Source organism: Squalius cephalus, assembly GCF_949319135.1.
Source record: "Squalius cephalus genome assembly, chromosome: 11".
Classification (NCBI taxonomy): Eukaryota; Metazoa; Chordata; class Actinopteri; order Cypriniformes; family Leuciscidae; genus Squalius; species Squalius cephalus.
Genome location: NC_137132.1, coordinates 2971727 through 2988370, shown reverse-complemented (window position 1 = coordinate 2988370; position 16644 = coordinate 2971727). Strand labels below are relative to the sequence as shown.

At 36.5% G+C, this 16644-nt stretch overlaps 1 protein-coding gene across 5 annotated transcripts in view; it reads right to left on the bottom strand.

Annotated features, from left to right (window-relative positions):
* Window positions 1–92: 92 nt before the first annotated feature.
* eif4g1b (eukaryotic translation initiation factor 4 gamma, 1b) overlaps window positions 93–16644 on the bottom strand; it is a 72584-nt gene continuing 56032 nt past the window's right edge. For all 5 annotated transcript variants that reach the window (XM_079886475.1, XM_079886473.1, XM_079886472.1 and 2 more), the window contains 11 exons: window positions 16488–16596; window positions 8899–9152; window positions 7749–7870; window positions 7484–7656; window positions 7030–7155; window positions 6629–6710; window positions 5701–5799; window positions 5456–5593; window positions 3814–3895; window positions 3126–3266; window positions 93–1611 (listed from right to left, as the gene is read on the bottom strand). In XM_079886475.1, coding sequence (XP_079742601.1) covers window positions 1430–1611; window positions 3126–3266; window positions 3814–3895; window positions 5456–5593; window positions 5701–5799; window positions 6629–6710; window positions 7030–7155; window positions 7484–7656; window positions 7749–7870; window positions 8899–9152; window positions 16488–16596 — 1508 coding nt within the window. In that variant the 3' untranslated portion in view covers window positions 93–1429. The remainder of the gene's footprint in view (window positions 1612–3125; window positions 3267–3813; window positions 3896–5455; window positions 5594–5700; window positions 5800–6628; window positions 6711–7029; window positions 7156–7483; window positions 7657–7748; window positions 7871–8898; window positions 9153–16487; window positions 16597–16644) is intronic.

Below are 16644 nucleotides of genomic sequence, written 5' to 3'. Positions count from 1 at the left end.
AACACATTCAGCACATGATAAACGAACGTACTTCAAGCAAGATAACCCTCAAGAAAAGGAACATCAACACGCTTTTGTCCTTTTTTTCCATTGCAATGTTCTTTATTATCTTTTCCAGTTTCAAATGTGAAAAGAGGCATTAATTTCTCTTAATTAAATACTTAAAGCAAAAAAAAAAAAAAAAGCAAAAAAAAAAGCAAAAAAAAAAAGAGAAATATTTACATAATTTCATTAAACTATAATCAATAACTAGAGGAGGATAATTGTACAAGCCGGGTGGTTAAACCGCAAAGAAAAAAAAAAAATTAAATACATGAAAACAAAAGCCAAAAATTAATACATGGCATTAAAGTTAGCATTTTTATTATTGAAAAACAAAAAAAACCATCAAAACCAAAAAGAAAACATGTATTTACAAGGCGCTCCTGAAATGCATCTCCACTCCAAGGAGCTGAAAGGCATGTAGTATTCGTACTCTCATTCTCCAGCTTTTTTTTTTTTTTTTTTTTTTTTGTTTTCTCCTCTTAAACACTTTATTTCTATATATATTTTCAAGTCGTAATAGTGATTTATTTTGTAAAGTCCACTACAGGTGCAAAGAGCACATCCACACGAGCTCCTCGTCACCCTCAAGTCTCTGCCTTCCTCAAAATATTATTATTTTTAATTTTTTTTTTTTTTTTTTTTTTTTTTTTAAGTTTGAATGATTTCTCCATTAAGTGTGTAAGGAAACCGTACGTTCAGGTCAGGTCGGCAGAAGCGTCTCGATGGCCAACAGCAGCAGCAGCAAAAAGGTCAAAGTTTAATGTTTCTAGCAATGTTTCATCGCCCAGAGCTGCAAAGAAACAACTGAAAACCGCAGCTCTGAAACAGGTGATGCCATTTGCATTTTTAATTAGATTTTCTGTCATAAAAAACATAGAAAAAGAGCTCAAATCACTCCACTAGAACTAAACAAAATCCCAAATTGAGGGAAAAAAACCCCGAACCAATCCTCCTCCGTTACAGCAACACGCACACGGTCAGCCGGTCCACGCGAAACTAGATCACAAATATAAAGGGATTCAAAACGGAAAATAGAACTCTGAGCAGCTTTCTGTCACCAGGAAGTGACATCATAAACAAACGATTCAATGAAGTGATGTCATCAACGTCCGTCTCCATGGCAGCAGGAGCGAGAAACGGGAAAGTAGCAATTCTAACAGCTAAAACTGCGGCGAGCAGATAAGGCTTGTCATCCTCTAATACTTTTCTTTATCGCTTTATTTCGTTTCAGTTCAACGGCATTTTTCTTGCGCAAACGGAAAGACAAAAAAAAAAAAAAAAAAAAAGTTGAAAATCTCCCAAATGTGTTTTTTTTCTTTTCTCAAATATATTTTGTTTTTTTTTCCCCCACCAATCCATCTCTGTAGTGGGTGTGGCCAAAGACCTAGCTGTTGTCTGATTCGTCCTCAGCTTCGCGCAGCCAGGTAAAGAAGGCGGTGACGGATTTGAGGGCGACGCCCTTTCCTTGTTGTTCGGCGGGATCTTTGCTCGACTCCCACCTGTAAAAACCCTCCTCTTTTATGACGTCCTCGTCATACAACACGTCGAAGAACATCCGCAGCAGATCTGCAGAGAGAAAGAGGCCGATGTTATTGATAAACGAGGAGAAGCGTCGGATATACGGCTGCTTAATGGCATTAGGGGTGGAACGGATCGCAGTTGATCCGTACGGATCAGCACATGTGATTCACGGATTAACTGCTTAATTTAACAATCATAGAGTGAAAGTTAATCATTTGTCTTGCCAATTTACACATTCAAACATTTTTCAACGTTTTTTAAATGTCTGTGCTGCTCACAGTCACGCACACACACAGAGAGAGAGAGAGAGAGAGAGAGAGAGAGAGAGAGAGAGAGAGAGAGAGAGAGAGAGAGAGATGTGTGTTCACTGCAGGACAGGAGAGATCGAGACAGAGACACAGTTCCTTCTTCACTGTCACAAATACAGTTCAATCAGAGACCTCTACATAAACAAACTCACTAACTTAATACAGAACTTTACAGCCATGACTGAAGTAGATCAGATAAAGATCCTGCTAGGAGAGGGTCAGACAGCAGCACTGGCTGACAGATACGTGTGTGTGTGTGTGTGTGTCACAGCCTGAGAGACAGCAGGTGAATGTGTGTGTCTGCCTTCTGTCCACCACAGAGACCCTCAGTAATGTGAGTGTGTGTATATGTTAAAACACTGTGGTATCAAATGTTGTAATTTGTTACACTGTTTGTTTAAATTTAAGTTAAGGTATTCTATTTTATTATTTTGATGTTTTTATTCTTCTTCTATGTATTCCAAGCTTTGGCAATATTGTATTATTTACAGTCATGCCAATAAAGCAATTTTTGAATTGAATAAATATATATATATATATATATATATATATATATATATATATATATATATATATATATATATATATATATATATATGAATTTATATAATCGAAATACCTGTCTCGGGCAAGTATCCTCTCGGTTCTGTCATGAGTGAACAGTTGAGAAAGAATCTGGATGATTTTTTTTGGTCTTAAAGTGACAGCAGCCTAATATTCCTACTGTTGTCTGTGTCATTAATGTTTATAAAACAACAAAATACAGCTTTAACAAAGATTAAACTATATTTAATTTCTATAGTGAACAAATAGTGTTATTTTAATTATTACTTTCTGTACCTGAATACTTTTTGACTTTGTAACTTTGTTATTTATTTTTCATCTCTGCTTGTACTTTGTTCTTATTTTATTACTGACTGTTCACTTGTTTTTAATAATGTCTGAACTTTATCAGTTAGGCTAGTAGTTTTTGATGTAGTATCAAAGAACTTCAAGTGAGCTTTCAGTAATAAATGCAAGGTTACATCCCCACCCCTATATATATGCGTGTGTGTGTGTGTGTGTGTGTGTGTGTGTGTGTCTATATATATATATATATATATATATATATATATATATATATATATAATATTTTTAATTTTTTTTGCTGATCCGAAAAATGATCTGATCCGTGGCTCAAAAAGCGTAAATGATCCGAACCGTGAATTCTGTGATCCGTTCCACCATTAACTGACACACGAACACACTTACTTGGCGGCTGCTCCATTTGTACCATCAGACCCTGTAAGGCGTACAGCGCCTGCAGCTCTTTCTCCTCATCTTTAATGTAGCGCTGCAGCAGCTTGGCCCTCTGGGTAATTTCTTTAGCGTCTACTTTATATGGATTCTCACCTTGACAATGACAGGATGAAAACAAAATTAAAGCTAACATGACATGATTCATCAGTGATATTATTATAAAGAAAAATTGTTGCCGAAAAGTGACAATTCATAAGCAAATTTTGAAGATAATATTATTGATCTCCTGCATTGACACCATTATATGAGAACTGAACTGAGCTGGATGACGACATCACTGTTTTATGCAGAGTGGCTATATATATAAATTAACTAAATTAGTAACTTTTTTACAACAAAAATGAACCATCACTGAACTAACTTAAGCTGGACTGTGACGCTATTTACTTCTAGAAACAAACTTTGTTGCATTATTTTCCTGTTATCTCTGTAAAGCTGCTTTAAAACAATCAGTATTGTTAAAAGCGTTATATAAATAAAGATGACTTGACTGAGATAGTGGAAACTTGGCTAATTGTACATAATTAAATCCTGATGTATAGAATCAACATTATTTCCCATTGAATATTCAGCTTCACATTACGTAAATTAAACAAGTTTTGAGTGTCATTTTGAAAGGAGAGGGAAAAAAGTGACTTACAGATGATGGCGGACTGGCAGACTGCGGTCATCATCGCTCGGACAAACACGTTAGATGCTGTTTGCTGCTCGTCCAGATTGGCCTGCACAGAGGGACAGGTCAAAGGTCATCGAGGTGACAAACACAGCTGCAAAAGCTGAACAGAACAGCTATAATTCATCTCTAACTGAGTTGTGCCATTATATTAGCAGCTGTAAAATACTGCTTCTAACAGTACATGGAGAAGGAAAAAATATGAGTTGGAAGAATAAAAAAATTATATTTCAATGCTTTTGTATTTGCTTGCAAATTGTTTGTGTTCTAAAATACACATGTTTGTTAGGGAATACAAAAGCATTGAATTATAATTTTTCCTCCCAGCTCATAAATTTTCCATCCCCAGAACTTTTGTTTTCCTCTTAGGAACTTTGCATTCACTCGCACAACTTGCAAAACTAATTTTAATTTGGGAGCACAAACGTTTGCTAGCGAATGCAAAAGTATTGAAATGAATTTCTTCCTTCCAGCTCATATTTTTCCATTACCAGAATCTTTATGCTCACAAAGATTTGTGTTCTCTCACAAAAGTTTCTCGGAAGAGCGCAAAAGTTTCTGGGAAGAATGCATACGTTTCTCGGTTGAATGCATACGTTTCCCGGTTGAATGCAAACGTTTCTCGGAAGAGCGCAAAAGTTTCTCGGAAGAGCGCAAAAGTTTCTCGGAAGAGCGCAAATGTTTCTGGGAAGAATGCATACGTTTCTCGGTTGAATGCAAAAGTTTCTCGGAAGAGAGCAAACGTTTCTCGGAAGAATGCAAAAGTTTCTTGGAAGAATGCAAAAGTTTCTTGGAAGAGCGCAAAAGTTTCTGGGAAGAATGCAAAAGTTTCTCGGAAGAGCGCAAAAGTTTCTCAAAGAATGCAAAAGTTTCTCGGAAGAGCGCAAAAGTTTCTCGGAAGAGCGCAAAAGTTTCTCGGAAGAGCGCAAAAGTTTCTCGGTTGAATGCAAAAGTTTCTCGGAAGAATGCAAAAGTTTCTCGGAAGAGCGCAAAAGTTTCTCGGAAGAGCGCAAAAGTTTCTCGGTTGAATGCAAAAGTTTCTCGGAAGAATGCAAAAGTTTCTCGGAAGAGCGCAAAAGTTTCTCGGAAGAGCGCAAAAGTTTCTCTCATCTCATATATTTTTCCACCATACGTGCCCTTAGGGGATGTGACCTCTGTAGTAAATTTGGTAACACTTTATTTCAATAATCCACTTTAAACATTCTACTAACTAGAAGTAACTTTTCAGCTAAATGTCAACTAACTGTCATTAGAGGATTAGTAGACGGTCTGCTTAATATCTGCTAACTCTTTATTTTGTTGGTCCCCCAACAGACATTCTACTGACTATAAGTAACTTGGCAACTACAAGTCAACTTATTCTCCTAACCCGGACCCCAACACCTAACCATAACCTAAAAGTCTACTAATACTCTAATGAGAGTTAGTTGACATGTAGTTGGAAAAGTTACTTATAGTTAGTAGAATGTCTAAAGTGGACTATCGAAATAAAGTGTAACTGTAAATGTCCTTAACTCGCCCTGTTAGCGTGAATCCAGAACATCCTTTAGATCACACACACTCTCACACACACACACACACACACACACACACACACACACACACACACCTCCAGCCAGTCAAAGATCCTCTGGTTGTCTGCTTTCTCCTGCAGGAGTCGCTCCAGTTCTCTGATGATGTCTTCTGGACTCAGAGATGATTTACTACTCTTCCGGTCACACTCCTCACCCAGAGTGAACTCCACTCCCTACACACACACACATTATATAGGGGATTAATAAACATATAGTTTATGTTTATACAAGAAACGTAACTATAATTACAGAGCGCTACAGTTGCGGTCAATTAATTCACCTTTTCGGTGACAAACTTATTGACGTCCTCGTCTTCAGGCAGGAGGTCTTTCCAGCTGAGTCCCGCATCTCTCCACATCGCTCCCACTTTCTTATGACTCTAAAACAGGAAACAGTTCCGAACAAACACTTTCAGAACTCGATTCAGAACACAAGCACTGCAGAAATCACTTCCTATTCCCTATATAGTGCACTATGCGGTGTCACACGTGTAATTCGAATTGTATTCCCTGACTATGTCACTCTTTTGTACCCATAATGCATTTTATAGTGTACAGCAGTGGACTGCATGATTAAAAAAAATAATAATAAATTTCAGATTTTTCAGACAAATTTAAAAAAGCATTTAAAAAATGTGGCCAATTTGGCCAAAATGTGTGAGATTATATATTAGTATGACTAAAATAACCATACTAATAATAATAATATAATAATACATTTAGAAATAAAATGTAAAAATAACATGTATTATTTTTATTATAATTATTACTAAACAGAAATAGTAAATAAAACAAGAAATATTGCTAAATGTAATATTTAACTTTAAAATAAAACATAATATTTTTATTATGATTAAACAAATTTAGTAAACAAAATATTAAATATTTAAAATGTAATATTCCACTTCAAAATAAAAAATAGTATTTAAGAAAATTTAAATTATATTTTACAGTACAACTGTAAAATTACAAAACTAATATTTATTTGTCTTAATTTCTTTTTTAAACGTTTACTAATCAAGCTTTTTAATTTTGGTGGAAAACTAAAGGGAAGCCTCTCTTTTGTTTAAAGGAGATTCTCATTATATATTTATTTAAATCAATCACAGCCTTCATTAAGCAAATTAGTTTTTCGTTTTTTCTTCAGTGAATCAATCATGCAGCCAAAGTGTCAGGATGTTAATCAATCAATTTACAAAAACATCCTACCATTCCTTTACAGAGCAGGTTGAGAATTTCCACCAGGAAATCTCCAGCTTTCCCAAGAGGCACCAGTGGTTTAGACACCTCCCTACAAATACAGCACAGGGGTCAGAGGTCAGCAGGACCATTTGGTCATTAGAAAAGATTAAAGGTGCAGTGTGTTAATATATAGCGGTGTGTGTAGAGAGAAATGCTCATTCTAAGGTGATAAAAAGGTCTTTATACACCACTGAAAACATAGTTATGTACATGATATTGCATTTCTGTCAACAGATCCTCCTAAATATTACACAATGCACCTTTAAAATCTTGTATCTTAATGTCAATTTGATCCATTTATTGATTTGTGTGTGGTTTCATCAGCAGGGATATTCTTGGCATCAGCGTAAAGTGGTTTGCAGGCTCACCTGAAGAGCGGCCCCATGGGAATTCCTCCCTCATGAAGTATAGGGCAGATTAACTCAGCCAGATATAGCCAGATATGAGGAATATCAATCGCCATATCCTCCGCAACCTCCAACACCTCCAACAGCCTGACACGATTATTAGGATTATATTATCAGGTCAAGTCACCTTCATTTATACAGCGCTTTTAACAAAATAGATCGTTTCAAAGCGGCTTCACAGTGATAACAGGAAATTACAGTAACAGAGATTGTATTGGCTTTACAGCAGCTCTAGAATAAAGTTATTGTCCAGTTAGTTTTGATTGATTCACTTGTGTTGTAAAAATCATTAGTCATTAACTTAAGGGCCACTTACACGACACCGTTTTAACTGGAAACAGAAAACTTTTAATGTGTTCTGGCCGTTCATAAATTCATTTGGCTATAAAGACTGTATTATGCACACATCTCTCACCCTTTGTAGTATTGTTGTGTAGATAGTGTTTGAGTTTTGACCAGCTGGTGAAACAGTAAACCCAAGTGCTCTCTAGCGAGGGCGCTGCGCTCCAGCGTCGACTCGATTCCTGTCCGCACGAACACAGACAGCAGAGACGCACAGTCCAGCTCAATGACACACTGCAGCGCCTCCTTCAGGACAGCAGGAAGAACAACACGTGAGCTTTTAACAGCCAACACAAAGCACAACACACTGGTGGCATGAGGTGTTTAAGTGTGTGTACCGTCAGGTCATTGATGTGCAGGTACTCTTCTATGATGGCGGTCGATTTCTTCTCCAGTTCCTCCTCTGTCAGGGCCGGTTTGGAGGAAACGGGCGGAGGAGTGGGAACAGTTTCTCTCTTTACTGTAAGAAATAAACATACAACAAATCCTATAAAAAAAAAAAATCGCTTCCATATCTGTTTGTGTTTTGTTCACTCTGCATTTAAAGTAATTGTTTAACTTTACATAACAACAGGAACAAGTAACTCTAAAGTCAATATTATTGCAATAATAGAAAATAATATAATACTGTAATTGTGCAAATAAAATTTTTCATTTAGACGAAAACCAAAACTAAAGAGTTATATATATATATATATATACACAGAGATGTACATAAACATTTTAACATTTCTATCAACTTCTAAATATCATTATTATGTTCCTGAAATGTAAACATTTATAACTGGTGGCTTTGATTAAAAAAAATGTTTTCATGACAGATTTATTAAAGCATACATTAAATAATAAATAATTTAATAGAATATGCAGAAATTTCAGTGCATCACTAGTAATAATAATATTACAATATTAATAGTAATATTAATAGTTTACATTTTACAATAAGGCTCCAATTGTTACTGAACTAACAATTATTTTTTATTTTATTTATTTGAGTTAATTTCAACATTTACTAATACATCATTATAATCAAAAGTTGTATCTGTTAATATTACTTAATAAACATGAACTAAAAATAAACAGGTGTATTTTTATTAACTAGCATGAAAAAAGATTAATAAATACAGTAACAAATGTATTGCTCAATGTTAGTTAATGCATTAACCGATGTTAACGAATGGAACCTTATTTTTAAGTATTACCAGCAAATAATAATATTAATATTGCAATTATAATAATTCAAATTTAGGGCTGGGCATTGCTACTGACATCTTGATTAGAATCAGCTCTCAAATCTATTTGGTTCATGATCAGTTAAAAAAATAAAAAAAATAAAATAATCCATATTCAATATTTTTACCCAGTCCTTCTAAAAAGACACTATTAAATAATCCATAAAACAACCTCAAACTAAGCTATAAACGAACCCAAAATACAAAATCAAATGAAAATACAACTTTCAAAACTATAATGTCCAGCTCATCATACCATTCTCGCGGCTGCCACGCTCTCGTTCTCTCTCTCGCTCATCCGTCATGCTGGAAACGCGCCGCACCATTTCAGCGGGGCGCTGTTCTCGTTCTCGACTCCTCTCTTTCTCACGGCTGAAGCTCCGCTTGCCAACGGCGGGGCGATTCCGGTCCAGCCGGTCTGATCCGCGGTCATCACGCCGGTCATAGCCCCGATCCATGCGGTCATCACGCCGGTCGAAGCGATCGCTGCGTTCCCGACTGGAACTATTCCTGAGACATGAACAAAGGGATAAACTCATAAATGGAGGTATATAATTAAGATCCTTTAAATGAGTCCATCCCCCAAGATTACTGTTATAAACATGAGCCTCATCTGAAAGCCAAAGAGGGAGGTGCTGCTGTAAATAGGGGTGTGACGGTTAGTAACCATGAGACCGACGGTTATAGTTGAACACCGTCATTAGATCTCTATAACCGCCAAAACCGTGTTATTAAAATATTTTTTACAAAAAATTTTTGTCATAATGTTTAAACACTAATTAAAAACAATTGTTAACAGTCTGTGTCATTAATGGTCTATGTCGTTTCCAACTGTATTTGATTCTTTGCCAAGTACCAACGCAAGTTTTGTTTTGTAAATCGTCAGACATGATTTTTACCACTTCATTAGGTTTTTCTTTGTAGAAAGCCTTTCTTTAAAGCGAATTTCGTTTTGTACAAATTGTATCTTAATTTTAATAAATGTTTCATCAACCAATTGAAAGTATTTAATAAATAAAAAGCAAATGACAATATAATAACCGTGACATGGAGGCGCCGGTGCACCGCGTTCACTTGCATTGCATTGTGAACTAGAGCGCATCTCACCGTAAATGAATGAAACTCAGCGTAGGCCTATGCCTCATACATTAGCATTAAATAGCTTTGCTGCATCCTTTCTAGAACAGACAAGGGCTTTCTTGCGGCTTGCATCAGCAGAGCATTGCATCGTCCATAGACCGCAAAACAATCAGCGGATAGCGGGCGGGTGCGGCTTTGAAATTTGGTCAAAAAACGTTGGTGCGGATGATGAGTTTTTTGATGCGGTTGTGGATGAAATAATACCCCATCCGCGTATCTCTATCGATAACAACATTGAACACTACACAAATATTTTTTTTATTTAGGCGATCAAATAATCAGTGTCTGCTCGTTTATTCAAACTAAGTTGTCCTATAACAGACGAACGTCCCACCCCCGACGACGGTTATGTTATGAACCGTCACATTTGACTCACGTCATAACAGTCATCACCAATTCTGAAACCGGCACACCCCTATCTGTAAAGTGTTTCAAGTAATATTTTCAGTATTGCATCTCAGATTATCATTTAGCTAAGGCTGCAAAACCAACTCCCTGTTACAAATATAGTAGAACTATCACTTCTACCACTAAACATTGCATTATTAATAATATTCCTGATCAGTTTCATCTCCCCAGCAGACCAGATAGCTTAGAACAGTGGTCTTCACTATTTTTTTCATGCGAGCCGCACTGACAGGACAAAGTCAGTAGGAGAGCCATTTTACCGCAAAGTATAAAAAGTTACATCCAGTCATAAATACCATGTCGGCTTATCAAGCTGTCACCCCTGAACAATACAATATGTAATGCAATAAATACAAAAGGGTGAAAAAAAAAACTTTATTTATGATTTATCAGTCAAATTTGTAACTGAGACAAGATGATTTCCTTTAATGAAAAAAGAAAACAAAAAAGGGATTTCCAGAAAATATTCATCCCAGAATGACCTTAAGTTATTTTTTTCTACATTAGCCCATCTTGTAGGCCTATCTAACCAACCAAGAGCACATGCAGCGTTAAGAGCTGGAAAGACCGTCACCGCCATATAACTGGCATCTCTGCAGAGACTGGATATTTACATGCACAACTTTTGTTTCAGTCGGACTGAATTCATTCCGATTGATGAATCTGAATGTATTGTAGTTTACATGAACGCTAAACATCGTGATGTGATACATGATCGGGTTGATGTGCGTGTTTAAGTCAAAAGATTCAAATCGGAATATGAACATATGAACCGTTGTGCCGTGCTGTTTGAATTTATCACGCAGTAAAAATGCCCAAAACCAGTCGTCTGTATGATAATCTGAAACAAGGACTGGTGAGCCGTTGTCCTGCTTCACTTCACAGATGCTGAGTGAAAGGAGAATTATAGAATGACATGACACTCATTTATATGACACTTTATTCATCAGGAGAACAGCTCGTTCAGCGCGTCATACGTCGTCCTTTCAGTTTCGGTTTTCAGTCGATCAAGTTTTTTCACGTTCTCTCGATAAACCACCCCTTTCAATCCGATCGAAATTATTTGTAATAGAGCTGACACTTTTAGTTTTTAAAGGGTTATGTTAAAGCCCTACTTGTTATTAATGGTTTTATGAAATATCTCTAGTGAATGCATTATCATATCAACGTATTATATTTACCGCCATGCGAGCCACAAATTAAAGCTTGGCGAGCCGCATGCGGCTCGCGAGCCGCGCAATGAGTAACACTGGCTTAGAAGAACTCTTTTGACTCTTTTCCAGCACTTTAGACACGGTTGTTCCCTTGGGCTTAAAGAATATTAAGGAAAATAGTCAGACACCATGGTATAACGAGCACACACTCGGGCCCTCAAGAGAGCAGCCTGAAAAAAGGAGCGCAGCTGGAAGAAAACACAACTAGAGGTATTCCGCCTTTCGTGGAAGGAAAGTGCTATTGCATACAGAAAGGCCTTAGAAACTGCTAGATCAGTTTCAAAAACAGCATTAGATATTTATTTGATACAGTGGCTAAATTAACAAGAAATAATGCTTCAACTTCAGATGTCTCCAAACAGCACAGCAGTAATGACTTCAGTAATGAATTTCTTTACTTGGAAGATTTATACTATTAGAGAGAGAGAAATATAACCATGCAACCGTTCACTACAGTATAGCATCAGATGTCGTGCTTTAGACCCCGTGAGGAACAATTCCATTCATTCGTTGCTTTAGAAGAGGAAGAATAGTTTAAACTTGCTAAATTGTCAAAATCAACAACATGTTAGACCCTATACCGACTAAGCTACTGAAAGAGATGCTTCCAGAGGTCATAGGTCCTCTTCTTAATATCATTAATTCATCTTTATCATTAGGATACATACTGAAAACTTTTAAGGTGGCTATTATTAAACCTCATAAAAAAAAAAAAAAAAAAAAAAAAAAAAAAACTTGATCCTAGAGAACAAGTTAAATTACAGATCAATCTTGAATCTTCCTTTTCTGTCAAAAATACTAGAAAAGGCAGTATCCTCACAATTATGTTCCTTTTAGAAAGAAATGTGAGGATTTCCAGTAAGGAGAGTCATTAGAGCCACAAATGATTTGCTCTTATCATCGTATCGTGGTTGTATCTCTCTATTAGTGTTACTCGATCTTAGTGCTGCATTTGACACCATTAACCACAACATTCTTTTGAATATACTAGAAAATTATATTGGAATTAGTGGAATTGCATTGGCATGATTCAAATCGTACTTATCTGACTGTTATCAGTTTGTAGCAGTAAATGAAGAGATGTCATATCGATCACAAGTTCAGTATGGCGTACCACAAGGCTCAGTACTAGGACCGCTGCTGTTCACTCTGTACATGCTACCCTTAGGAGATATCATTAGGAAGCATGCTGTTAGTTTTCACTGTTACACTGATGATACTCAGCTCTATTTATTTGCACCCTGATGAAACATACCAGTTCATAAAATTAACAGTATGCATAGTTGATATAAAAATTTGGATGACTTGTAATTTCCTACTACTTAATTCTGAAAAAACAGGTTTTAATTATTGGACCAAAAACCTCTGTAATAACTTAGAATACTGTCTAACACTTGATGGATGTTCTGTCAAGTCTTTGTCGTGCTCTTTGATACCAATCTTTCATTTGAAAGTCACGTTTCTAACATCTGTGAAAATGCATTTTTCCATCTTAAAAATATATCTAATGCAGTATGACTATATTAGCCACTGCACTGCATTGGCTCTCTATTAAACATCACATATATTTTAAAATCTTGCTAATTACATACAAAGCACTAAATGGTTTAGCTCCGCAGTGCTTGAGCGAGCTCTTAACTCATTATAGTCCTTCACGTCTATTGCGATCTTAAAATTCTGGCCAGTTGATAATACCCAGAATATCAAAATCAACTGCAGGCGGTAGATCCTTTTCCTATTTAGCACTTAAACTCTTCCTAAAATTGTCCGGGAAGCAGACACACTCTGTCAGTTTAAATCTAGACTAAAAACACATCTCTTTAACCTGACATACACATTATCACATTTCTATAATTCACATCCGTTAAAGGATTCTTAGGCTGCAAAAATTAGGTCAACCGGAACCGGGAAAACTTCCTATAACAACCAATCTACATGTTACCCCGTAAGAAGAATGACATCTGCACTAATATTAGTCTCTATGTTTATCCCGAGGTTACCGTAGACAGCTGTATTCGGTCCGTATCCAGATCAGATGGTGGACCTGCATCTAGACACGACCACAACGCATCCCTGTCAACTAGACAATCCCCTGAAGACCTCGTCGATACGACAGCCATCGGCACTGATCCTCAGCAAAGACCTATGACCAGCTTCGTCGAGATGAATCCGATCTTCAAGCAAAAGGAACTGGATGAAATGTTTGAATGCTACATATCCATAATCTGATTCTGACTTGTGCAGGGTTTTTCCTGCATTGAAAATTTTTTGGCAGCCGCCAAAGTGAAATTTTGTCCTTATTTGATCTGTAATTGTGATTTATTATGAGTGATGTAGATGTAGATGACTGCTGCGCTTTGACAGGGCGCATGTTTTCGGTGTTGACACAAATCTTGTGCGATGTCCTAACTGCTGGGATTCTCACACAACGCGTAGCGTACATGTCCCAATGACATGTCCGATTCGTGACCTAATGACTCATTTGAACCGATTCATTTTAATGAATGGTTAAAACAACTCATCTGTCCAACACTGAACTCACCAGACGTCTAAATTGGTGTATAACAAATCGGTAACATTTTACAGTAAGATTCGATTAGTTACCGAACTAATAATGAACTGGACTTCTAAGGCATTTATTAAACTTTGTTAATGTTAATTCCACCATTTACTAACACATTATTAAAATCAAAAGTTGTATTTGTTAACATAAGTTAATGCACTGTGAAGTAACGAACAAACAATGAACAGCTGGATTTTTATTAACTAACATTAACAAAGATTAATAAATACAGTAACGAATGTATTGCTCATTGTTAGTTCATGTTAGTTAGCCTAATACATTAATGTTAACAAATCAAACCTTATAGTGAAGTGTTACCAACAAATCATTTACTCAGAACACCTCTGAAATGAAAACGTTAGCAAGATTTAGCCTTAGCGCTATACAAATAAAGGTGACTTGACTTTTCATACCACTTTTCATGTCATTACTCATCACTCCAGTCTTCAGTGTCACATGATCCTTCAGAAATCATTCTAATATGCTGATTTGCTGCTCAAGAAACATTTCTCGGTAACACTTTATTTCACAGTGTCTGTTACACGTTACATGTGCATGCTATAGTAATGACAGTAAATCATGCATAATTACATGCAACTAACCCAAAACCAAACTCTACCCCTACAGCAAGTACATGCGGTTAATTAATATCACATGTATGATTAACACGCATCAAGGACCAGTGGTGGAGAGTAACAAAGTACATTTTCCAAGTATCTGTACTTTATCAGAATATTTTTATTTTAGGAAACTTTTACTTCACTATATTCCAATGCATAATATATTTTTTTACTCCACTATATTCCATAAAAACATGTAGGGCCTCTGAGGGGGCGTTTCCATGACAGAGTCCAACTAAAACCAGAAAACCTTTTGTGTTTTGGCTGTTCAACTGCGTTTTGGAGGGCCTGAAAACACGAACTTTTGAAAACTGGTTTCAAAGGGAAAGTTTTTGAAAACGGCACCATTATTGTCTCCATGTAAACTACAAAAACACAAATTCTGTCTATAGGCGCCAAAGTGACATCGCCAACTACTGGCCTGGAAGCAGAATACAGCAGTTTCAGTCGTTTTCTGCGTGAACGGGGATCGTTTTGACAACGTTGCCGTCTGTATGCAAAAAATGCAAAGGAAAAACGTTTCCGTTTTAGTACATGGTTAACACCCGAAGATGCAAGAGTGATGCCTGATTCATGAACGAGTTGATTCTTTCCAACAAAACCTGTTGAATTGGTTGACAAATCACATTGAATGATTCATTCGTGAATATATTCTGATGGCAACAACTCATTGAATCAATGATCTAGTCTACACTACACCTACACTATTAGGCAAGGAGGTAAGAAAGTGCATGCATCTTCCCTGTTGTTGTAGTGGTTACCAATGATATAAAACTAGTATGCATCGACCCATGTGACGTCTGCACATCGTATTTTTATACTAAACCATTTATAGCCACATATTTACACAAATTTTGTTTATCCTCTTTTTTTATTTTATATTATATATATATTATTTCACTTGTTTGCACACTTGAACTATCAGTAAGTTATTTTAGTATACGTATAGCATACTATAAGTTTATTGTTTTTATAGTGTTTAAGTTATGGTAAAAAAAACAAAGATAAAAAAAGAAAAGTTAGCTTATTTGCTGATCAATACATATTATATAGTTTGCACTAATCTCTCTTATTAGTTCTGACTGAGTCTGGCTAGTGCTGGCTAAATAATACAAATCAAGTACTTTTATACTTTTACTGAAGTGAAACTGAAAATGAGTAATATTTTAATAGGGTATCAGTACTAGGGGTGTGCCGGTTGCAGAATTGATGATGACGGTTATGACGTGAGTCAAATGTGACGGTTCGTAAATTACAAGAGTGTCAATGTTCTTAAAGGGGTCATCGGATGCAAAATTCACTTGTATATTGTATTTGCATATGTGTCATTGCAGTGTGTGGACACAACCACCACACAATGAAGAAAATCCATTCACTCCTTTTTTAAAAATAATCACAAAGCCTAAACACTCAATTATCAAGCCGTTTGAATTTTCTGAGCACTATGGTGTCATATTGCTCATGCTCCGCCTATGACCACTGACGAACTGTCCCGTATTAGCATATTTCCCGTACTAGCATATTTCCTCCCTCAGCCATTTGTATACTGTCCACCATCACTTTATGTGTCTTGTCTCGACAAGCAGTTGCTCATTATTATTTAAAGAGACATGCACTGAAACGGGTCCCTGTGAACAGAGCTGTGTTTGAGGAGGTAAAAAGGGTGTTGTTTTACACAACCATTGAGGAATTTTAGCCAAAGTGTGTTACAAACTTTACATGAAGACCCTAAAGAATCACACCAACTTGTGGACAATGGGCATCCGATGACCCCTTTAAAATCTTATAAACAACACTATTTTGAGTGATGGGTTTGAAACCTTGCTTTTAGTGCACAGAGAGAAGAGATATCGTGTGTGCGCTACACCGCTTGTATTGCATGACATGATGGTAATCTGACCTGTGAGGAACCCTCCTGTCAGAGTCCACGCTGGCGGACGAGGAAGAGGAGGACGGTTGCTGAAGTGCTGAAAAGCGATTCAAAGTGCTCGGACGACCAGAATCCTGGGCTGTAAACGAACAGATGAGGGTTACATTATGGCTGAAGACGTGTGTGT